The sequence below is a fragment of the Myotis lucifugus genome, unplaced genomic scaffold, assembly GCF_000147115.1.
Source record: "Myotis lucifugus unplaced genomic scaffold, Myoluc2.0 scaffold_92, whole genome shotgun sequence".
Taxonomy (NCBI): Eukaryota; Metazoa; Chordata; class Mammalia; order Chiroptera; family Vespertilionidae; genus Myotis; species Myotis lucifugus.
Window position 1 is genome coordinate 3,520,941 of NW_005871140.1, and position 26,687 is coordinate 3,547,627.

At 33.7% G+C, this 26,687-nt stretch overlaps 1 protein-coding gene across 2 annotated transcripts in view; it reads left to right on the top strand.

Annotated features, from left to right (window-relative positions):
* Nucleotides 1-26,687, top strand: part of ELP4 (elongator acetyltransferase complex subunit 4) — a 165,249-nt gene that overhangs the window by 38,545 nt on the left and 100,017 nt on the right. For both annotated transcript variants that reach the window (XM_006091609.3, XM_023756380.1), the window contains exons 6-8: nt 6,725-6,809; nt 8,789-8,977; nt 26,274-26,382. In XM_006091609.3, coding sequence (XP_006091671.1) covers nt 6,725-6,809; nt 8,789-8,977; nt 26,274-26,382 — 383 coding nt within the window. The remainder of the gene's footprint in view (nt 1-6,724; nt 6,810-8,788; nt 8,978-26,273; nt 26,383-26,687) is intronic.

The window sequence follows — 26,687 nt, forward strand, 5'->3', positions numbered from 1 at the left end:
TCCAAAGTTCTGAGATTTAATCTGCACCACTCATCCCAGGAGTACAGGAATGAAGGAAATCCTCAGGCACATAGAGTGTAGATGCATCAGAATCAGAATGATGGGGTACCTCCTGGGCACTTCTTTTCCTCTTCAAACCATTCTTAACGTTTGGTGATCCCAGACAGTGGGGCGACTGCTGTCATCACATCCTCACTAATGGGGGCTTGGGATCCAGAATTTTGACGGGTAGAGAAAGCCCTCAAAGTACTCCTGGTTTCAGATGCCAGTTGCTTGTTTGGTGATTGGGGCATTTTCTCCCTTGAACTTTTCCTTTTGAGAGAGCCATTTTCTATCACCATTCTCTTCCATTTTGCAGCAGTTTTGACAGAGCTGGGCAGGCTTTCACTGTCACTATCCCCTACTCCACTGTTTATTTCATCACTGATAACTTCCTCCTTGGCATCTAAGGAAGGCTTGAATTCCACATCAGAGCCACCAATGTCACTCTCAGAGTCTGACATACTCCACCTAGATCCTTGCACCTTAGGCCACACTTCCTCTCAATTTCATGATCTTCATTCTTATCTGATGCACAGATTTGCTCCTTCCTGTATATGGCTTTAATAGCCTTCTGCTACCCCAGCCCTTTGTAGGGCTGTCATGAAAAATCTGTACATGGCTCAGCCGGCATGGCTCAGTGGTTGAGCATCAACCTATGAACCAGGCGGTCACAGTTCAGTTCCCAGTCAGGGCACATGCCCAGGGTTGCGGACTCGATCCCCAATGTAGGGTGCGCAGGAGACAGCCAATCAATGATTCTCTCTCATCATTGATATTTCTCACTCCCTCTCCCTTCCTCTCTGAAATCAATAAAAATATATTTAAAAATAAGTAATTAAAAACACTTTTAAAAAATCTGTACATGAACTTGGGTGGACTTCCCTTTCTCATGGCTGAATGTTCCATCAAAAGGGTGGTTGCAAACCAAGCAAGGCCACCAGGGTAACCCTCCATCTTGGTCCAAATCAAATCACCTAGTGAGAAATCACAGGGGCTGAAGTGGACCATGTGCTGCCTATCTCCAACAGCCTTCCATTGAGGTCCCTTGCCTAGGACAGCCAAGGCAGAGCTGACCAAGGGCCCAGCCTCACTGCAGGCTGCATCCCTAAAGGGAAGTGGAGGCCCCATGTTAGCAGTGCCACCTTCCCCCGAGGACTTGAACAGGCCTTGTTATCCTGAACCTCATTTTGAACAATAAAGAGAAATTACCTGTTTCCATGTTTGCCTTTCTGTCTTTTAAGGGTCTTCAGGTACACAGAATTTAGTTGATCATTCTAGCATCCTGGCATGCTATCTTCATTGGTACGCTTGGTTTTTATTTTATTTCCCATCTCATTCTCACATTCCTAATCCCAGTCATCTTCCCTACAGGCATACTCTCTATATATATTCTTTCAAATTTCTGTTCTTCAATAAAGTAATCTTTAACCCTTAGCTTCTCTCTCTTTTTCTCCCTCCCTCTCTTTCTTCCCTTCCCCATCTAATCTCAGCAAATCTATCAGCTATATCTTCAATATATCCAGAGCCTGATCACTTCTTGCAAATGTTACCTCCTACCATGCTAACCTGTCACCCACATTTCTTGTCAGAACTCTTGGAGCCTGGCCTGTGTAGGTCAGTGGTTGAACATCAACCTATGAACCAGGAGGTCACAGTTTGATTCCTCCGGTCAGGGCATGTGCTGGAGTTGTGGGCTCGATCCCCAGTGGAGGGCATGCAGGAGACAGCTGATCAATAATTATCTCTCATCATTGATATTTATCTCTCCCTCTCCCTTCCTCTCTGAAATCAATAATTTTTTTTTTTTTAAAGAACTCTTGGAATAGCTTCCTCTGATTAGTTTTGTTTCTTGCTCCTTGGTGGCTCCTGTCACACTGGTTATTGAGCATAACCATTCTCAGTGGTTCTCTGTCACACAGTGGATTGTTTAGCCTACACATGCAGTTAAGCATAAGAAAGAAAAATAATAAATGATAATGTTCAGGGTAATAGTAATGGAATTTTCAACTTGAAAATTACTTGTGAATAGACTTCACAGTCTTTTTAGTTACATGCAAAGTATATGCTAATATAACTAGTTATTTTACACAATTAGTTAAGACATTTGATATTGTGCCTATTGCCTTATAAGTATATCTCACTATTTGTCATTGGTGAATACCTGAAATATATGTGTAAATAGATTTTTATTAATGCAAATCGTATTTTCTCAGTGATTTGGATAATAATTTCAAAAACGCTTCATCTTCACTTTAAAATAATCTTAATTGGTAGGGGTAATAGTTTCTCTTTGTTAGGTGTGTCTATCAAGTAGTTAAATCATTATTTAGATGCAGCAGAAGTTCTAATTTTTTAAAGCACAGCAATGAGTCACTTTAATGAGAAAAATTATTCCTAAAAAAGTAAAGAAATGTCATTCTTGAACCATATAATTTTAAGTCAAAATGGACAACAGAGATTATCTAATGCAACTCTTTTAGTTAACAGTTGAGAAAAATTTGAATCCCAGAACTGAAAAATTAAAGACTTTGCCACATATAACAGATTTAGTTAGAGTTGTTGCTAGAGATAGTACTAGAACTCATATCTTCATCATACAATTCACTGGGATATTCTGGTATCTGGTTTATACATTTGTAAATCTACGCTTTTTAATATTACCAAGTTAATATGAGTGAATGTCTGTACAACTAAGAGGAATATCTTCCTAAATCTATACACGTTATTATTTTATTTGATTACGTTTAATGGATCCATGTTCAAACCTCATCTCAGCCACATGTTTATTTGAACCCACAGACTTTTCATTGATTCTGGATCTCACTCTGAGGCTTTATCTTAGTTTAGCTAAAGTGCAAATAACTTCAAGTTTTAGACAACTTGAGTCTTAAGTGTCACTTAATTGTTGTACAGCCTTGGGCAAATCACTTAGCTTTTAATGGGTCTTATTTTCTCAACCATAAAATTGAGCTAATGACTGTACTAACTTCTCAAGGTTATTGTAGTGATCAGGTGTTGTGACAGTGATGCAAAACATTTTGGGTATTTATTATGTACCAGACATTTTATCAGCTGATAACATTAAAATTAAATCCAAGTGGTCTTGTTAGAAACAAACTGAGCTTGTTAGCTGAATAAACATTTCACTCAGTTAATTTTATATATACATAATTTTATCTTTGTATGTATTTCTCATACTTGCAGTGGATCCACCCTCCGAGCCAGTGATCTTTGTTCCCCTGGCTAGATGGAGAAGCAAGTACCTTCCCTACATCATTCCAACTTCACTGCACGTGTGCCCATTTTCCCCTTCATTGGGCCTCTTCCCCCAGTGATTTTCAGGGAATGGACCCGTGGTTTCCTGGGAAGTGTAAATGTGCAGCTTCCTGGTGAAGCTGCCCAGATGACCATGCTTATAATGTCTGGCCTGCCCTTTGCTTTCTTCCTATTATTAATATTAATAACTAACTAGTTATGAGGGTAACAGTGGTACATCTATTCTTTGATCACATTAAGACTTGTAAGCATTCCTTTCTTCATTGAGAAACAAATGTAATTATCTTACTTGATTTCTATATATACTACAGCTGCTTCATTTTCTTACAGCAGATATTATCTCTTAATGACAAAATTTCTTTTTACAAGAAAACCAATGCTATTTGTTGATATAAATTAAAGATCTCTGATACAAAATGTCCCTTAGACTTCTTGCTGATATTGATAGGCACACAGTTTTTTTCTATCTACTTTTTAAAACTGTTAAACTTGGTCAGCAATATGTAGATTTACATTTGTGTCATTGTGTTCCTTTTTCCATGTTTGTATATTAATATAAAGAAATAAATTGCCCTAATCGGTTTGGTTCAGTGGATAGAACGTCGGCCTGCGGACTCAAGGGTCCCGGGTTTGATTCCGGTCAAGGGCATGTACCTTGGTTGCGGGCACATACCCAGTAGGGAGTGTGCAGGAGGCAGCTGATCGATGTTTCTCTCTCATCGATGTTTCTAACTCTCTATCCCTCTCCATTCCTCTCTGTATAAAATCAATAAAATATGAAAAATATATGTTTAAAAAAAGAAATAAATTTCTGTCAGACAACATGGCATGGTAATATCAGCAGACACATGAATAATGTACATGGGACAATGTTTTAACTAAAGAAAAAATTAAATGCTTGATATGTAAAGGTAAAAATTAAATTTCTAATAATTTTTATATTCTTTGTACTATTATAGTTTTAAAGATATTGTGATATCTCAAGATAGACCATTCACTATAAAACTTGCTGAAAATTATGAACCATATAAAGTAGCATACATAATTTGAAATGTAGTGCCTTTGGGACATATTATAAATACTTTGATAGCCTAATCTTTGTTAAGGGTTTGGAAACATAAGGAAGCCAGTTTCATATTTATAGTTGGGTTTCCTTCTTGCCAGTTTCTCTTTTATAAGTTACTAGACTGTTGAACAACAACAAAAAGACAACATTCTCAAAATTAACGGGGTTTAAAAAAAAATTAGATGATAATAGAAGATAATTATTTTCAGCCAAAAATATATTATTAATTACAAATATTTCTGACACAGAAATGTATCTCATAGAGTTTAACAATACTTAGTGTTTTAATGTCAATACCATATAAACTGATTCAGTTTTAAATGCTATCATTTTATGTATACAAGAATGAATATTCTCAATTAGTATACCTAAATGTATTGATTTTCCAAATTTTATTTTGTTACCAGTATTTATTTTCCTAGAAATTTAATGAGCTTGGAGAAATATGTTTTACTTATCAAGTTTTAAGCATTTTGATTAGATTATTTCTATCTATGTTAAATAAGGAAAGAGGTTGTGATGTATTGGCTTTATGTCCATTTTTGTTCTTATATCGAAAGAAACCCCATTACTTTTGAAGAGATTCTTAGATCTACTATAGTTATCTTAACAGACTGTAAGAATGTAAAATAAATAACAGATCATGTTGGTCTGGATAAATGATGGCAACTAAAAAACACTAAGAAGTAATTTATGTATGTGGTATTGATAATGTACCTTCAGGTAGCAAATTTACTACCAAGTACTTAAGCAGATTTTATTAATGAACAATTTTGGGCAGAGAGGAAATGCTTTAAAAAGTTTTCACATATATGAAATAATAATTTTCTTCGGTAGATTCATATTTGGTAGATTAGGATGCACTGGGTATATTCTTGATCCATACTTCTTTAACCCACAGTGACATTCGTCAAATGGTTGGCTGGAATTCATTTCATAATCTGGGACTTTGGAGCAGATTTTACCCCCTGTGCAAAGTTAATTGACCCAGATAGGAATTAAATCTGCTGCATTCAGAAAGTAGAGCTAGCCAGGACAAATATATGTTAAGATATGAAACAATCACATCATTGCCCTATGGAATATCATTATTTATAGACACATTTTCTCACTCATGGGAGTAGAAAAATGTGTTCATGTAATTTGTTGTATTTTCGCTGAAAATGGAGAAATAACTATGTGAGAAATAATTATACCACCATATCTTTCAGTTGGAGTCATATTTGTTTTGCAAAGAATGGGGTTATTTTCTCTTGGTTTTCTTTTTTGTTTTTGTTAGGTAGGTACTTTGGGGTAGATGTGAATGTTCAATACAATGTTTATAGAGATATGCATATATTTTTGCTGAACTATTGGCCATTGACTTGGCACACTATGCATTCTGCTATATTTACTAACTTATATTCTTTAATGTTGCATGTTGCTTCAAATTATATTTCATCCGTTTTTTAGGGCATTTCCTCTGTCTTTGTGATCGCTTCATTTAGGATCACAGTAAAGCAGATACTTTTGTATTTTTAAGGTCACCCACAGCTTCTACAACATTAGGCACTTTTATGTTTAGGAACTAGCTGTGCTCCAGGACTCAGTATCATGACATTTAATGTTCAGCCATAGCACACAGGTTGTCCATTATGAAGAATCTTAAATTCAGTTAATGTTAAAGCAGATTTTCTTCGCTCTTATTAAATTTTCTTTGAGATGTTTTATAGCATTTGTAAAGTATTTTAAAATAGTGACATTAGGGCTAATATTCTTGTGGGAAATAATTTTGTTTAGGTCATCTTATATTTATACATTTATTTTATTGTCTTTTTTACAAATGAAATGGAGTTTATACTTGTCTTAATTCAGGTTTTGAATTAATATTATTTTAGCAGTTCTAAGAAAATTAAAACTTTGATGGAAGGTAAGCTCAGGTGATCAGCACATTGATTCAGGAATATTTGGCATAGCAGTTCATTAACTATGTGTTAATTATCTATGATTACTCCTGAAAAGCCACAGTGGCTTCATCTTTTAGGTTGCTTCATTAAATCATTAATTTTCTTCGAGGTAACTAAGCCTGACATAATTAAGTCATCTCAGTCTCCACAGATTTTTATCTTCCCAGGATGTCAAGAATACTGAGCTAGTTAATATAAGGCATTGTATCTTGTTCCCTGGATGTATTGACTTTATTTTTTATAATATTTATACTATTTTGGCTCATTTTAAAATTATATTTTAAAAATCTTATGAATGTATATATTTTCATTATGTACTTACTGTTTTAGATTACATTTGTATTTCCTGTATAATAAAGCCCATTTATGTATTTAAACCACTTCTTACCAACAGTTCTTTGACCCCTGGCTACATAAAGCTGCTTCAGTTTATTCAGAAAATCATTTATGAGGAAGGATTTGATGGATCCAATCCCCAGGTATGAGTACCTTCAAACCCTTTTATAATCATGGATATGATGTTGTTTTCAAGCTCTCTAGGACTACACCCAGAAGGTCTTAGAATAATCAACAATGAACAAGCTGTTTCCAGCTCAGAAGATGTAAATAAGCAGAGCACAGCAGCCTTAGTTTGACTAGTGATGTGTATTCAGAATTTTAGCTATGTTCTCAGTGAATGCACATAAGATGTACACATTCAGTGTCAACATGAATTATTGTAAACACCTGGAATTAATAGGTAGCCACATTTTGAAAATTATTCTTAAATCTGTAAGTCTTGTACTTTCCCATCTAAATTTTTATATTTCTGTCAATCAGGATTTAATTTTGAATTACCTTATCAGTAAGAGTTAATTATTTTATGATTTTACATTTATTACAGAATGCTTCGGGTTGTCTCAGTGAATAAAAAGACATTTCTATTTGCTGTATTAAAATATTTTATAACTATTTTTCTGTAGCTCTCTTTTTTAAAAATTTCTCTGAATTACCACTATTAAAGATGTTCCAGTTAGTTTAACTTAAACAAAATAAGGGAAATTTTATTTCTACATATCGTGTGGCTCTGAATTCTTCCTCAGTTATTTTAATTGCTATAGCTGCTAAAAGATTTGCATTTCATTTATATTATTTTAGCAGAATTATTTTCCAAAAGACATTATTTTTATTGAAGAAGACAAAGAAGCCAAGTCTTACTTGTGGCATTATCAACTACACTTGCTCTTAATTCATGGATTTAAAAAATATTATTGTTACTTTACTACATTTAACAGTATCAAAGGTAAAATAAATAATTTTTTAAATTTGTCTTAATCATCAGTTTAATAGCAGGTTGAAAATAGTATGTGTGTGTTGTGTGGTGAAGCACATTCACTTATAGATGGCTTTTCGTGTATGTTACAGTTTTTGTGGTGGTCCTTGGTATTTACTACAATTTTGTTACGCTCATTATTGCTCCATTTTTGGTCCTAGTTAAGATTTATGGGCTACATGTCTTCTCTTTGGTGGCAGTGCCTGTCTGGAGAGGTAAATTGGTCCCTGACAGACACCTCTCCCCATTCGCTGTGGTAACTATGGAAACAGGCATGTCATATTGGTCCCTGACAGACACCTCTCCCCATTCGCTGTGGTAACTATGGAAACAGGCATGTCATAACAGTTCCTACGGTACAGTGTGCAGAGCTGCTGCTCTTGTAGGATGATGACACATCTTCTAAGACCAAGACATTTTTTTTTTAAATCAAAAAATCAAATGCAATAGCAAAAAGATACATACTTACACATAAATGTAAAAGCTGTTGTTGGAATGGATTGAAAGGTTTGTTTTCTTGGTTGTTTATTTCACCATTTTCAATAAACAATATTTTTCATGAACGTTGACAAACAACAAACAGTAGCTGGTTTCACTCTCTGAGCCAGAGATTCTGTAACTGTTGACTTTCATAAAAATGAACAGGGTTGAAGTAGACATTTCTATGGTGAATATCAAGAATGCTAAAAAACTTTTAACTAAATAAAAATATACCAGTAAGTCATTTAAAAATATATTTCTAACTTTATTGGAATGAAAATATAGTTAATGAATTTCCATATTGTTAAGTTATGGATTGTATCGTTTGCTAAATTCACAAGTCTATACATCTGCCTCAGAAACTTTAGATGAGATCAGGAAGTCACAACAGTGCATCTATCAGTCACTACTTAAAATATATTATTCCTGAATCACAATAATATTCTGATACTGAAATAAATCCTGCTTTTTTAAGAGGAAATTTTCATCTTATGGTTTTTATCATTCCATTTTCAACTAAGCTAAACTAGTTGGAGGCAGCATATAGAAATAGACTCTAAGAAGCATAATATTATATACTACTATATAGCTCACCTGTGAAGTAAAAGAGGTATCCTATTAGTTAACAAAACTTAAAGTGTTTACCTCTCCTCCACTTTCCTTTAGAAAAAACAGAAAAACATTTTACGAATAGCAATCCAGAGTCTTGGTTCACCTTTGTGGGGAGATGATGTCTGCTGTACAAAAAACTGTGACAACAGTCACAGCCTTACAAAATTCCTCTTCGTTCTCCGTGGTCTTCTGCGCACCTCTCTTTCAGCCTGCCTCATCACTGTGCCAACACATCTCATCCAGGTAAGAACTTTTCAAAACCACTTTCCCCTAATTAGTGGTGCATAGTAAAGAGCAAAATGTAATTGCTTTAGGAGTCTGATAAATTATTTTCACATGTCCTTTACTAATTTTTTCTTTGCTTTCTTGTGAGCTTGCTAGATCATTGTGATATGAAGTTGATTTTGATCTTTTAATTAATCATAAACTGATCTGAACATAGGTCTTGAAGAAATATTTGTAGACCTATGTGAATAGCAGCATTAACTAAAATGTGGAAGCAAATTAAGTATTCATCAACACATGAGCAGATAAGCAAAATGTATCTTATATTTCAGTGGAATACTATTCACCCTTGAAAGGAAATTCTGACATATGCTACAACATGGATAAATCTTAAGGACATTATGCTAAGTGAAATTAGTCACAAGAAGATACTGTGATTTCATTAACATGAGGTAGTTAGAATAATCAAAATCATAGACAGAAAGTAATATGGTGGTTGACAGGGACTGAGGGGAGGTGGGAGTGGGGTGTTATTACTTAAAGGATACAGAGTTTTTGCCTGGCCAGTATGGCTCAGTGGTTGAGCATCAACCTATGAACCAAGAGGTTCCAGTTCGATTCCTGGTCAGGGTACATGCCCAGGTTGCATCCCCAGTGGGGGGTGTGCAGGAGGCAGCCTATCAATGATCTCTCTCATCTTTGATGTTTCTATCTCTCTCTCCCTCTCTTCCTCTCTGAAATCAATAAAAATGTATTTTAATAAATAAATAAAGGATACAGAGTTTCAGTTTTACAAGATGAAAAGAGTTCTGAAGATGATGATGTCAGCACATTATGAACATAATACCAATGAACAGCTTACTTAAAAATGAATAAGATGCTAAATTTTATGTTATTTTCTTCTAATGCACATACTAAAACCCTTTAATTCAAAATTACTTAGTTTTATAATAGAAGTTTTAAGTTTTGTTTTGCTTTATTTTTCTAGGAAATAGCAAAAATAACAATAATGATAGCAGCTCAAGATATGGAAATATCATTCCTTGGTCATTTGAAAAGTATCATTTCACCGAGTTATGCAGATCTTCCAAATATTTACACATTTCATTATACAATATCAAACAATCACATTGGTTAATATCATTACCATCCACAATGTTGTATGTGTTGTGAGGTTATTTTTATCATTACTTTTATATTGTAAGAATATGCCACAAATTCTTTATCTTTTCACTTATTGAAGGACATTTGAGTTGTTTTGAGAGTGATGCTATTATGAAGCAGCTGTGACCATTCATGTAGAAGTCTATGCAAAAAAAAATATATATATATATATATTTGTCCCTCTAGTAATCACATCTTTCCAAAAATTTTTATTTTCAGTCTTTTTTATTTTAGCTTTTGCAGTTCATGTGAAATGTTATGATTGTGGTAATTTGCATTTCCTGGGTAACTAATAATATTGACCATCTTTTCATGTGCTTGTTGGCTATTAGCCTATCTTCTTTAGTCTCAGCGGTTCTCAACCTGTGGGTCGCTACCATCGGAAAACACATATAGCATATCAGATATTTACATTATGATTCATAACAGTAGCAAAATTACAGTTATGAAGTAGCAACAAAAATAATAACTTTATGGTTGGGGGTCACCACAACATGAGGAACTGTATTAAAGGGTCGCGGCATTAGGAAAGTTGAGAACCACTGGCTAAGTCTTTTGGCCATTTTTTTTTAAGTTATCTCCTCATTATCAAGTTTTAAAATTGCTTATTTATTTTAGGTACACCTCTGCAATAGTTTTTTCCTGTCTGTGATTTGTCTTTTCTATTTTCTTAACATTATGTCTGAAGAGCTGAAGTTTTTAATCTTGATAAAGTTTAATTTATCTATTTTTTAATGGCTAGTGGTTTATCTTCCCCATTTTTTCCATCTTACCAGTCTTTGTCCTCTACCAATCTTTTTTATGTGTGTTTTCTTCTAAAACTTTTATAGTCTTATCTTTTCAAATAGATCAATTTATTCCAATTTGAATCTTTTACACTTTAGTTTGTATTTTCAAATAGCTTTTGGCTTATTAGTTAACATCCTGATTATATGTTAACTCACTTTATATTCACTAGTTTTCTTTATTAGTAGTACTTTTTACCAAAGTATTCATTGTCTACCTCAAACATGTGATTCTTATATGTACATCTAATACATTGTAGTCTCTGTAAAGTCAGGGCCACATATTTGTAATTTTCCTTTTACTTAGCTTAGGGCTATGATAATAATATATTAGTAAGTGGAATAAAGTATAAAAATTCCTAGTGCAATACCTAGATTTTTTTATATTTTCAATAAATGTTAAAGGAATATTGATTCTTACTTGGAAATTTATTTCTAATACTCGATTATTTAAACTTGAATCTTTATTTAAATTTATGTGACTTTAGTATCTTTGTTCAAACCCTATCTACAAATGGCAAGTTTATTAAAATGTCATTAATTATACATAGTTTATTAAAATGTCATTAATTATACACAGTATATATAGTACATTTCAAGTCCTATGACCAAGGAGTTCAGCATAAAAAAGAAATGAATTTTGATTCCTTGGTTAGTAGGATTTATTTATAACAGTCATAAGAGGATAACTGTTTTTCTTTAAGGGCTTTTCATAGACTGTGCTTGAACCTAACTTACTATTATGAGTTTAAAATCACACAAATATTATAGGGAAACTCCTTTCTCTAATCGTCTTAGACATTGTACACATACTTACATTGTTTGCATTGTTAACGATGTTAAGTCATGATAAAGTTAATGCTTTAATAATAGTTTGGTCAGATTTAATGAGCTTCTTGATTATGATGATGAATAAACCTCGAACAGACCTGTCAGATGCTGGTGAAAATAGTGGAATTCATACTACTACAACTATGCTATTGCTACAAATATTTATCAGGCACATACTACATGCCAAGTACTATACAAGTATTATGTCATCACCACAGCCCTTACCTCTTTTTTTACAAGGTCACACAGTTAATAAGTGGCAAGCCAGTCATGTCCTAACTCATGTCTTTCTCTGACTCCAAACTCCACCCTCTTCACTGTTAGGTTGTATGGTTTCCCTAAGCATCACAAAATCTCTGCAAGATAGGTGCAATGCCAATATCAAAGAAGATTAAACTGAAGTGATTCTCTAAAGCCACGCCTCTATTACATCTTTAAAGCTAGTATCAAATTCATATCTGCTTAACACTTTGCTCTCTGTCACACTACATCCTATGGGTCTTAAATTATTAACTACCTGTGATAGCAGTAACTTTCCATTAGGAAAAAAATGTTCTAGGGTAGCATTGCTATTATTCAGTTTTGTTTTGTTTTTAATACTTACCCGAGGATGTTTTTCTATTAATTTTTAGAGAGAGTAGAAGAGAGAGGGAAAGACAGAGAGAAATATCGATGTGAGAGAAACACATCAATTGGTTACCTCCTGCTCAAGCCCTGACGAGGGCCTGGCCTAGGAGGAGCCTGCAGCTGATGTGCGTTCCCTTGACTGGAATCAAACCCAGGACCCTTCAGTCTGCAGACAGATACTCTGTCCACTGAGCCAAACAGGCTAGGGCTTATTCAGCATTTTTAAAGAAAAAAATCATTGTAAAATCTTTAACAAATTAGTACATGTGAAAGATTAAATGAAGAGTTACATTCTAGCAAGGGAGGAAAAAAAGATGGAAGCCTATTTCCTTACATGTAATTGCAAGAAAAGAAAAACAGTTATGAAATAAATATATGTAGTTTTTTATGTATTCTAAAGGGACCTATGCAAAGCAAGGGAAAAGAAAGAAAAAATTTTCAAAAACCATTTTAGGGGTGATCATCTTTATTACTTAGAGAAGAGACCCCAAACCCATTGTGAATGTTGTGACAGTGCTTCCTCTAGCCCCAGTGTAAGGGACCAGCAGTAATATGATTAAAGTAAAGGCCCGATGCACGAAATTCTGCAAGGGGCTCAGCCCTCACAACCGTGGCAGCTTGCCTCAGCCCTCGCACCCCTGGCTTCTTCCAGAAGGTCATCCGGAAGGCTGTCTGGAAGGTCATTTGGCCATCCGGTCTAATTAGCATATTACACTTTTATTATTATAGATAGCCTCAAGTCATCCTATCTCATCAATGATTAAAAAATTGAGACAAGCCCTGACCAGTTTGGCTCAGTGGATAGAGTGTCGGCCTGCAGCCTGAAAGGTCCCAGGTTCGATTCCAGCCAAGTGCATGTACCTTGGTTGCAGGCACATCCCCAGTGAGGGGTGTGCAGGAAGCAGCTGATCGATGTTTCTAACTCTCTATCTCTCTCCTTTCCTCTCTGTAAAAAATCAATAAAAATATTTCAAAAAAGAAGAAGATTGAGATGATAAGGTGAACTGGATGTCTGCATATCAGTATTTAAATTTTGGAAATTTATAGACATGTTTAAATCCTTCTATAACTGGAAAAGATATAGTTTAAATTTTTGCTTTTGAAAATACCAGTAAAGAGACAACTTTGAAATGGAAATAGAAAAACATAGGGTCAGACTTTGATGACTGCCACTTCCCTAGACAATTTTGCCTGTTATAATATAGTAGTATTCTGACCCTAACATCAATTGAGCTGTAAAAAAACAAATAATTTCTTTGCTCTTTGAACATGACACCTAACCATATTTTTGTTTTTATATCAAAATATTTAGAAAAAAATATAAAACTTAATAGTTTGCTTAGACCAGTTATGATATAAATAGGGGATAACCCTAACTCTCAAAGACTGGTAAGGAAAATCACAACATTTAGGCTAAAGAAAGAGACTCAGAAGGAGCATGTTTACACTGCTTCTAAAATCATACATCAGCTTTATCTCTATTGTGACCAGTGCCATCCCTGCAAACTCCAAGTCAGGTTTAAATGGTGATTAATTTACTAAGGGAATTTAGCTTATTCATTCATGAAATAATTTATTGCAGGCACGGTTCTAGGCACCTATAGGGTTATAGTATGAGCAAGACAAAGTCTCTATCCTGTGGAGCTTTTCAGCAGTGTAAAAGATAGCATGGATAGAGCAGAAAATTAGTATATACAGTATAGGTATTTGCACACTTGAGCTTAGAATTTGATAGTAAGGTGGTTTCTGGCAGGAAATAGAAATTTAGTTTAATATCCTTGGAAATTTTGTCATATAATTAAAAACCTATACATAATAGAATTGTGATACTTTTATTTGAATATGTTATATAGAGTAGCACTAGCTTTAAAGTTATATAAAGTAGCTATATCTCTTAGACTGGTAAAACAACCAATTGGTGCTCTTTAGTTATTAGCATTCTGTCAGACTTGTACAGTAATGATTAGTTACCCTTTATTGTACTTTTGGCATGCTTCCCATGTTTAATTTTATTGTAGGAAAGGAACACATAGTTAAGGAAATTACAAAGAGGATAAAAAGTTAAAATAAGGAAAATAATGAGATAGAGTCAAAACTTACTTTAACTTATTGATATTAATAAGACTTTTGCAAGTAGAATGAAAAATAATTATTTTTAAATTTACATTGTGTTTAGCCTCACAACTTTGAACTTGAAATTTTTTTTTTACTTCCTTTAGGTTAAAGATTATCTCCATAACAGCACAGGAAAAAGTAACAAGCATATGTTGAAACAAATGTATAAAAATAAATTCTAAATATCTGTTAATAAAACCCTAAAATTATTCATCAAATATGTCTTTAAAATATATATAGCCCTAAACAATTTTCCCTGTGAAGTAGTAGTATTGCTCATATTGTCTCTTTCTAGAATATAGTTTTAGTGTCTGCCCAAAGACATTGCATTAAAAATGTATGTGAAAATGGCCAAGTTAAGCACAGACTTTGTTACGTGCTGAACTGTGGATTTAAGTGTCATTTGAAGGAGCAGAACTATGGACGGCTCCCCTATATTCCAGCATTACTCCGTTCCCAGATCCCTGCTGTGTAGTTGTTCCACTCGCCAAGAAGCCTGTTAAAGAGTCCCCCAGAGCATGTGTACAGCCCTCCATGTTAATAGTTAATTGGTGAGGATGGCAAGATGAGAGGACAGCCGAACATGTGGTCTCTCAGACTCAAGCAGTAGACAGACCTTTAGTTATAATAACAGCAGCTGCTCACATTCTCACAACTCAACTGTTCTCAAAACTCTGTTGTCAAGTGAAGGTTGCGGATTCGGGGGGAGAAGGGGTGGAAGGAAAGTTTACTTCTAAGAAAAATAACTACAAACCTGCCTTGAAACTCTTACTACATATTATGAATGAGAATATTATTTCAACTTTGTAAAACTTAAGTATAAATTTCTATATTAAAGGTTGTGATATTTCATCTACATTGGACATTCTGTTGCTTTTCCCCCATTTGCCTTTAGAAACAAATGTTTGTGTACCCTTTGTAATTTTTTTAAAAAAATTATTTTTCTATTGTAGTTGACATATAATAGTATATTAATTTCAGGTGTACAACATAGTGATTAGACATTTATATAACTTATGGTGACATATGATATTATGCTAAGTGAAATAAGTCAGACAGTTTGAAAGTTGTTAATGAGATGATTTTTTTTTTGTAAATCGTTATCTTTGAAGCAATTACAGTAGGATACTGTTTGATATCCATATCTAGGAAGATATAAAACTATGATTTTTTTGGTCTTAAAAATAAGAACTAGTTTACTGTTAGTGAATTTGTAGTCCATCTTCAAATTATACAAACATTCTGTGTCTTCTAAATTAATTTTATTTTTTATTTCCAGTGACATTTGTGTGCTTGGGGAAAAATGGTGACTGATAACATGTATTCTTTTTGGAAATAAAAACTGAATTTTATATCTTATTATGATTTCATTAGCAAGGTGATTGGAAAATACATTTCCCCTAGCTTATGCATCTTATCTACACTATCTGTGACAGCTTGTTATTCTTGATTTGTATTTTTTATTAATTAAAAGCACTCTTATCTGAAAATGTCAGGGAATATTGAAGCTCTTAGAATTACAGGTAAAACAGGGAAAGCTTTTTTAAATACCTTTCTCATAGTTTTCTATTCAGAAGAAAATTTACTTTTTATTATTGCTAATCTATTCTGTCATAGTCTATACTTTTAGGAAATTATAAACATAAACAACCTGTTAAATTTCTCCTTAACTATAACAACACAGGAAAGTAACCTTCTTTGACATTATTGATAATAAAATATGAAATAACATTTTCTCATTCTAGATTAATTTTTCTCATTCTAGATTAATTTTAAGTATTGCCAGAACATTAGTGGGTAAACTAAAGTTTCTTTTAGTCAAAATATTTCAGATTTTAAAATGGGCTGTAACATATCTTTATTGGTCATCTTTGGCACTTGGTCAGTTAATAGCCTTATTAAGTTTTTATTATATAACCAATGTTTTTCAACAATTTGTCCTGAGGAATTCCCATCCCTCTCTCCCCCAAACTATCTTATTGAAGAAAACTATTACCAGCATGTTAGCTTATACCTAGGAAAGTTTAGGAAAATTTCTTTTCTAAAGAAAGCAAGAAGAAAGGCCTTATTATAATGTCTCTTGAAAATTGAATAAGGAATAAGGTTTTCTTTATTTTAATTTATACACAGTATTTTCAAATTAATCTTCTACAGTATTAATTGTATTATAGCTTTGAACCCACTGAAGTGAATGATACAATATCTTTCAACATAAAGAAATTCAGAATACACCTTTTCATATCCATAAACTTTTGTTCATGCTGAGTATTTTAGCAGCTAAACTCTGTCAAGTAATGAACTGCTTTTGAACCAACCACTAATATGGGATTATGAAATGTGGACTACAGTGGCCTTGTGAATTTCTCTCAATGTGAAGTCTTTTATTATTAAAACAAGAACTATGGACAATTGCATGGTGAAGGAACAACAGACCTTTGTGAGTTCATAACTATAAAATTTTGGAAAATGTTTTTAATTGTTGATATGAGTATCATTATAGGAAAGCATAATACTACCTCTGTCATATAATTTAATCTATTTAAATGGTCTTTTTAAATGTAATGAGAATATTTAAGGATGAAAATTACAGATTTAATCTCTTGATCATAACTATCATTGCCAAAAGATAAAATTAGATATCCTGGCTGTCAATTTTTCATGAATTCCTTTAAAAAAATGATATTCTCAACTGAGAATCTGCCTTTAATTTTTCTAGCTCTCTCAGCTACTCTGAAATAGATTGTAAGAAACTAACTTTTAAAAAATTTTTAAAGAAGCAATGTTAAAAAATGAACTGAATCATATTAAACCATTTTAATTATACACCATATTTATTTATCAAATTCCAGTTTCTGGAAATTTAGTAGCTTCATGTGAGTCTAATGAGTCGTAAACAAAATCTGTTTTTCTTTGCAATAACAAATAATAGAACTTCGTTTCAACTCTGCCGCTGCAGGCTTGGGATCTATGTTTTTATAGCTGCAGTGTTTCTTATCATATCATGTGTCTATTATCTGATTTATTTTTTAAATCTAACTTTAGCTTATATGCATTATACATGCATATCTAATTTGCTTTCTTTATCAAGAATGTTTGAAACTTTTACATAAATAAACTTCAAATTATGTATAAGTTTCTGTCTATATAGAGCATTGGTAACAGTATGTGTACCATTTTACCTTAGTGTAAATATGCATGTTAAATAAGAGCAGGATATTTTAAATTGTCATATGGTAAATGTGCATTTTTAAAAGAAAAAATTTCCATTAGAAACCTTTTGTTATACTTAATCTAAGCAAAGCATATTCGGTAAGCCATAGAAAGAAAATATTTTTTGATGTTTTTTTGCTTTCGCTAAAATAATTTTGTGATGTTATAGTTCACATTGCAGTTCATACTATAGTTTCTTTTAGTGATTACGGTTGTTAAAGTACTATTTAGAGCCAAAATTTTCAAATGGATCAACGATAGGAATATAGTGAAATGTCTCATCACAGTATGGAGATTGAGTCATCTGTTTGGGCATATGGAATCTTTGGCTGCTGGACGGCATAGTCTTTATAATGCCCAGTGTCCAGGCATCAGAAGCAGGGAGGGACCTCTGTGTCCAGTCCACTAGAACATGGTAGGAGAAAAAAGCAGGGAAGGTCTTTAACATTAGGGAAGGACTTTAACATTTTCGTTACAGGCTGTCCTCTACTATAACGCCTTTCATGTATAGACAAGAAATACAACTTCATTTAATTTTGCATTTATTTTACAGATGATATTACTAAGCTTTTTATCTTTGGTGTTACAAGCTATCTGAAAAACACCCGTGAGAAAATATAGGTTTATTTCTACTTATGTACTTGGATGCGTACCTTCTCATAAAGAAAGATGGCTGTCTTCAAAACAGGATGACACTTCTTCGTGTTGAGACAAAACGTGCTTGTAACCAATTATAATTAAAAGTTGTTTAAGTATCAGGTCATATATTATATCCTAATGTTATGTTGTAGCCCTTTGCTATTAATTACATTATTATTACTATATAAAGAGTCCCTGCTTCTTTAATAATGTTTTCGCACTCAATGTAGTTAATCTTTAATGTTGGGAGGACAGGGAAGAGATTAAATTAGCCTTATAACCTCTTTCTCTTCTAGGCTGATGATGGAAAATAAAAGCTCATAGCCACAAAATGTAACACTTAGAATTAATATTTAATTAGATTAGCAAATTGTACACTGTGGCTGAAAGCTTCCAGAGAGTTGTTAGTGCCACAATTGACCTACAGGTTTAGTAATAACTCACTTCTAGAAGCAAGTGCCAGTTCAGCATAGTAGAGCCACTGTAAGAAAGTCCTGAGAGATTAAAATCAGCAAACCAAATGGCAGGCAGGGATTCCTGGGATGGAGCCTTCTGGAAAGCTGGGAGCTGGAATCGCTTTTAAGCCAGGATTCAGATGAGAACAGTGGGTGAAAAAGCTGATCCCTCCTGTTCTGGGAGCTTCTGGTTGTAGTCCAAAATCTTACAACAGATTTTTACTAAATGTTTTTGCTGAAGCTATTAACTTACATTGGAAATCAAATATTGAATAATTTTTCTGTAAAATTTAACAAATGTTTGTGTAAACGTCTGTTCTTAATTTCTTACATATTAGTACATAATATCTGTAAACTCAGATCATTAGATTATCAGATAAGTTTGGCGCTGTACATCTATGCTGTTTTGCTGTGACATGCTGTTTCCTTGTTCCCTGTATAGTTGATTTATATGGTTCATTTCTATATTATTTCATTACGGGGCATTATGCAGAGCTAGAGAAAGAAATTCTGAAGTCTTCAGCCCAAGATTGTTTTTTTCTTCAAAAAAGTATGTATATTGAAAAATACAATTTGGTCTTTATTTTGAAGGCCTTATATTATAAAAGCAATGCTACATTTGCTTATTTTTATGATGCAATTAAATTACAAGATAAATAATTGGACCTCCTGGTGAAACACTGGATCCTTAAATTTCTGACAAGTTAATTTGGCGAAAAATAAAATACCATGAGTTTGAAAACGTGCAAACATAGAGCAGCCAACTGAATTAAGGAACACCTTACATAATTTATTTCTTATATCTTAAATAATTGAAGAAAAGCTTGTCATTAGTTAAAAATTCAAGCAGGTGAGAGCCTTGCCAGCAGAGGGAGTAGTCCTGTCTTCCGTCAGGTTCCCATCATTTTCCCACCTGCCTCAGCTTTTTCCCAGCCAGTTTCCCATCTGGACCTGGCTCTGTCAGCCTGTTCCTGATGACAGGCTATAATTTTATACTCAATATGGGATTATTCTAAGCTGATTTTAAACTTTACTATCTTTAACCTACCACTGCATCACGAACATCAGCTGGATGCTCTGTTTGATATTTGAATATCCGCGATTGTTTTTCTGGGCAGGGTATGTGTGAGCTTTTGGACATCTGTGAATAGCATTTTAAAGATTTCAAGAGTAAAGTAGTAAGCAAAAAATTTCTGATTTAGGAAGTTACACCATAAAACATTTTGAAGCCAAAAATACAGACAAATTTCTGTATGAATAATTTCTATAATATGAAACTAGAATATGTATAGTTTATGAAAATGCCTAAAATTAATTTAAAATATACTTTATTTTGTTTAGCCTATTCATTGCAGTATTTTGTTCACTCCATTTTATAAGAGTTTTCAGAATGTAAGATTGTACAAATGTTTTATAGAATTAAACTTACAAAGAAAACTGATATAAATAAATGTTCTGCAAAGCATATAGTGTTTGAGGCCAGTGTAAATGTAAATAATGTTTCTGAAAGTGTTCTTTTAAAAATGCTTGTTTTAAAGAGCCAACATTTTCATACCAAATTTACAATACCAAGTATTTGATCAGATAAGAGACACAAAACAATGTGGCTCCATTGCTTAATCCTAGCAAAATTTGGCAACTTACTCAGCAATTTCTTTTGCTCTTGAGGTTAAGTATATTTACCATTAGTTCCTTTGTAGATATCTTTTAAGCATTAGAAAATGGAATCAAAATGTGTTTGTTTTGTGATTTCCCTACATGACTGTCAGCTTACCAAAGTTTCTCTATATTTTAAAACTAACTGTGTATGACTTTGAATAAAGTTCAGTGTTAAATGTGGAAAGATTTAATTTAATACCTTCCTTAAGGTATTAATATTATTAATATTATAAATATGTACTACTATAATTTTATTTGATACAAGTATATTCTTTCTTAAACTCAAAATATTTGAACAGCATTATTTCCCCACTATCCAATTTTTTAAATAAAATAAAAATCTAATTTACAGAAATAAGTGATAACTCTGAGCAAGAAAGGGGAAGATTTATAAAAAATTACAAACAGTAAAAGTAATTTTGTTATGTCATAGTCTCTATTTCTATAGGATAAAGAACTTAGTAAGTATGGGAAAACCTCTAGATTTAAAAATCTCTAGATTTAAAAATCTCTAGATTTATCCTTTTATTCAAGATTATTTTTTAATTACATGACAAAGCGTACGCTTTAGTCTGATTGTGTTCCTATGCATATTATTTTTCAGAAAATGTTATAATTTGAGTTGTTGAGTACACACACTCACATCATATCATGTAATAGGGTCAAACATTAAGCAACTTAAATATTTCTTTAACTTCTCAACGTTAACTTACTCATGCTTTTGTGTATGTATCCCAAATTGGATGTGTGTGCCATACTCAGTGGGGACTTCGTTCTTCATACTTTGTGTTTGCTGTCTTTCCTATTTGAGTAATCCAAGAACTTAACTCTTATTTAAGGCATTGCATAAATGCTTTATGTTATTTGGTTTATTCCTTTCAAGCTTCTTGATAATTAAGTGATTGGTTAATTAATTTTTAATTCTCTTGTCAATTTTTTCCCAGGAAGTATATTTGTTTTGTTATGTACTAAATCTTTTATATTATTGAGATAATTAGGTCAAAGAAAGTTTAAAGTATGGGGTATTCTGATTGTTACTTGGCTGCTCTAAATAGATATCTAAACTCTTTCTATTAAAAAATAGAGGGAGTTTATATGGCAGTAGTTGAATTTTTATCTCTTCACAAAGTTCATGGTGTGGGCTTAATGAGTTTTTAATTGAAAGGGAGCATTAAATTAATCTTCCTTTATTTAAAATCCATTTAGTGAATTGGGTGTGTCCTAGTAAAAGTGGTTACCATTCTATAAAAGCAAACAGGAGGCATACTATGAAACCAAAACAGGAACAATCAAAACAAAATCTCAAGTTTTTGTGAAATTGGACTTGAAAGTAGACAACTGGACAATCTGATTTGCCTTTTTATTTGTAATAGCATTGACATAATTTAAACTTAAATAATTAAGAAATTACACTGCAACAGAACATTTTAAGAGCCTTTTATGTAACATAATACAATGCTATTTGAGTCTGCCAGCAAACTCTTAAAACTCCTGGACACTGGCTCTCTTCTCTCCTGGCTTCCCTCCTAGTCATGTCTTGGCTACTATCCAGAGCTGACAACTTTCACCTAGGAGCGAAGGGAGATTTGTCTAATATAAGAAGGATTTTTGAGCCATCCTAGACTTTCACATCCAGATGGGCAAAGAGGAGGGATGGCAGTGTCATTGTACATGCCTGGGTGATGTCATTATGCCATGCATTCAGTATAATCATTAATTTACTCATACTGGTGAGTCCCAAATGTCCTTATTCAAATGTTCTTTATTGGGAATTGTAAAGTAACAAGTTCAACATTTTTAAAAGTTATATTCAAATGTATGCCTAAGTAATTGATGAACATACCTTTGCTTCTCCATTTTCAACTACATATACTATAGGCCAAAGAGGTGTGTGTTGCTAAACACATAAAAACTCTTAGAATCTGTTAGGATGAGAATGTGGAAGTTCTAGTGTCGAGGCCTCTGCTCAGATCCTTATGCTAAAGCTTTCTGAGCATTGCAGGTTATATTATGACAATTTATTGTCCACAGTGTATTCATCTTAAAATGCATTGTAATTAGTATTTTAAGGACTTTTTTGCAATCATTAATTTTAGATTCATTCAAGCAAATTCACCCACCTTTTATCTAAAAAAGCATTTAGTATTAATATTGTAATTTGAAAGACCTTTTGACAACAGTGGTTTTAAGGTATGATTACATCAGTAGACCATACTCTTTATGAATGTTGGAGGTACAGAAGTAATCTGTAACACAATCTTAACTTTTTAAAACATATATACATTTACATACCCAAATATATTTCATACTTTTACAGATAATTGGAAGGTTATATACCTTTAATTACAATAAAGTTGGGCTCTTTGATGTTATGTAATTTCCAGTGTTTTTGATTCTATAGACATTTTTCAGATATCTTTACAACTTTCACAATCTGGTTTGCCACATCACATAAACTGTGCAGAAAGGAGTAAGGTCATTGTTAAATATAAATTATTTTCTGTTAATAGTATGATTAAAAGCTTATTCTTGTGCAAATACTTCATGAAAGCTTTAAAAATAGAATTTAGTTTATAAGTTAATAACTATGATATAAACTTAGGGAACTTTATATATATATATAACAAATGAAATATATATTATGAAATTTTGAGATTTGAAATCTAGGCTATACACATCATTTACATTTGGAATTCTTTAGTTTTCCTCTGCAAAGTGGAAATTAATGTTTTATGTCCCACAAACTACCTTAAAAAGACCTATAAAGTTGATAAATATTACAGAGTTTTAAATAGATTACTAATAAATTTTAAGGTTAAATTAAGGAAGAAAACCCTCTTTGAAATAAACAAATGTCAGGTTGACCATGTAAATACACAGGATACTACTAGAATGGAATATGAATCCCACCCTTAAGCCCCATAGTTTCTATTATTCATATAATTGAGAAAGCCCTAGATTTTATATCAATGAAATCCTAAATATTTGAGTTCTAACAAAAACTGGCTTTTATCATTTTAGATTCAGATATTTAGATACAAAGGCTTAGTCTTCTATTTATAAATAAAAGGAAATCTGACCTTTTTGATTAAGAAATTTTGTCAGTAGCCTTTTTAAGTGCTTGTTCATCAGAGGGTCCATGAGAGGAGCACTCGTCCCAGTGGAGTTTATCCTAAAAATGAAATGATAAGAGCCTGCTGGTTGTTATCTAAGATTCTTCTTAATGGGAGAGCCACATGGTTATTCTTCATCTCTCACTCTTCTCACCCTCCACAACCAACCCAGCCACACCCCACCCCCACCCCAACATTGTTCAGTACTCAGTACAATGAATCATTTTCAAGTTGACTCATTGTGAACTGTCTCCCAGCTGTTGGAATGTCTGGCAGACATTTCTGTTTGGGTGAAGAATAACTGGCTGAAACCCAACCTGGATGGGTTTGATTTAATGGTCTTTGGCTAAAGAAATATTGAGAGGAGCATGTTCTGAAGGCCCTGTTATTCCTGGAGTAAGACCATCCCTTGTGACACAGAATTGAAAATAAGGAATCAATCTGATTATTTTCTCACCATTGAGTGAAAAATTGCTTTAGGAAAAACAGGCATTTCCAAATTTTGTTTTTTTCTATACTTGATGCTCATGTAATTGAAAGTATTAAAGGCAATGAAGAATAACTATTTTCACTTCTTCCTTTTAAGGACACTAATTCATAGGCTGAAATATCCTTTATGTAGCATACATTTCTACCTATGGGGGAGTTTCAAGTACAACCCTAGGTGTGAGTTAAACAGTCATCCTATATAATAAAAAGGTAATATGCAAATAGACCGAACAGCAGAACAACCGAACAACCAATCAAAGCATAATATACTAATGATATGCTAATGCTGCTCAACTGCTCGCTATGACGTGCACTGACCACCAGGGGGCAGATGCTCCAACTGGTAGGTTAGCTTGCTGCTGGGGTCCAGCCAATCAGGACTGAGCGAGATGGGCCAGACATGTCCTGGAGCCCTCCTGTGGTCCCTCCCTGGCCTGATTGTGCACCAGTGGGGTCCCTCAGCTTTGCCTGTGCCCTCTTGCAATCTGGGACCCCTCAGGAGATGTCAGAGAGCCGGTTTCAACCTGATCCTGCAGGCCACTCCCCTTGGGAGAGCACCAGACGCAGGGCACATGGCTGATGAGCACTGCTGTGGCAGCGCGAGCCTCCCAATCAGGGACTGATTGGGTGCGAGCCTGCGGCAGGCACAGTGGGGCCGGAATGAGCGGGAGCGGCAGGTAGGAGCTGCAGGTGGCGTTAGACTGTGGGTTTCAGCCCAATTCCTGTAGGCCACCCAAAGGGACCCCACCTGTGCAAGAATTCATGCACTGGGCCTCTAGTTTCAACATAATGTTTAGTGACAGGGGCTACTATGTACTTTATGCTGAGTCTGGTAACATCAATCAGCCCTCTTTTATTTTTCTTTCTTATACCATCTTCATAAGAGGACTTAAGAAGCAGAGGAATACCAATAAACTCTGTAGTCAATCACATTTTCAGAAAGTGAACATCTTTGACTATATTTGGACTTTTCTCTAATAGGGGACATGGCCTCTGACTAATAAATGTTCTTGACTGTTTTACATTTCTCATCCTTTTTATAAAGGTTAGTTTTAAACTGGTGGGCATTACCAGTGTGTAAAGTGGAAGTTTCCAAATGATAAAATTTTACAAACAATACTTTTTTTAAACTTATAGAGCTCTTCATAACAATTTCTTTTTCTAGAATGTTAAAGCTTATACAACAGTTTTCTGACCTACCAGCCTGTCAAATTAAAAGAAATGAGGGCTTTCCATCAAATAAAATTATTCAAGAAAATCTATAAGATATTTAATGATTATATTGTAAAGCCATGAAATTTTGGGTATTTTAGAACTTTTGCTACTTAAAATATAACTTTTTAAGGATGTATTGTTTTTGTGTTTTTTAAAAAATATATTTTATTGATTTTTTATAGAGAGGAAGGGAGAGAGATAGAGAGTTAGAAACATCGATGAGAGAGAAACATCGATCAGCCGCCTCCTGCACAACCCCCACTGGAGATGTGCCCGCAACCAAGGTACATGCCCTTGACCGGAATCGAATCTGGGACCCTTCAGTCCGCAGGCCGGCGCTCTATCCACCGAGCCAAACCGGCTAGAGCAAGGATGTATTGTTTAATAATACTTTTGTTTCATATCAAAGTGTGTTGGAAAGGGAAGGGTAGGCTACTAGTCTAGTGCTAGTTGCCTACCATCTTTTCTTTGCCTTTATCACCATACCAGAGCCAAATAGCAGCATCTGGAAAGAGAAAACAGAAAACTCCAGAGCTAGCCATGCTGCAGCATTTTAGCTGGATGCTTCCCTGTTTCTAATATGAGAGATGACCTCAGCTGGTTCCGGACTGGGATCTAGTCCCATTTGACAGATGACAGTAGGGCCTTATACATTTACTATACTGTCAACTGCTCTTGAATCCTGATGTCCGTCACATTTTCCAATGGCCAATGCCTAATGTAATTTGAAAAATAATAGTATATGAGCATAAAGATATCCTTGCCTCTTAAAATAAGAGAAAAATAATTTATATATTTTCTACCAAAACTAAAGTATGTCCCCCCTCAGTGCTTTGATTTAAAATAGAATATTTACATCTCTTCATGGAATTTTCAATTAAGGACATACTTTCATCCAGTTTTTGTTGTTAGTCTGTCTCCTCTACAATTTGTCATTGAGATGGCTTAATGGCACTGTATACAGGTTATTTTTTTTAACATAACATGAGATTTTTGTTTGCTTGTTTTTCAGAATAAAGCAATTATTGCTCGTATTACAAACTTGTCAGATACAGTCATTCATCTGGAGTCGTTTATTGGTTCTAACAGAGAAACCAACCCATTATATAAGGATTATCATGGTAAGCAGCACCTTCATGATGAGAATATCATGTTCCTGGTTCCTCCTAAGGTACCTGGAAGCATCTTGTCCAGTCATAATACCTACTGTTCAGTGGCATGAATTCTATTTTGTAATATATCTCTTAAATGTTTTCTACTCCTGGCCAATCTTCCTTGGCACCTTGTCACCAAAGGATATTAAGACTACAGACAATGGTAACTGTTTGAAAGGAGTCACACCCAGTGCTAAGGCATGGCGCAGCCAGATGTGCATTGTTGTCCGATGGCTTGAACTTGCTGTGAAGTCAGTCATACTTATTAGCCA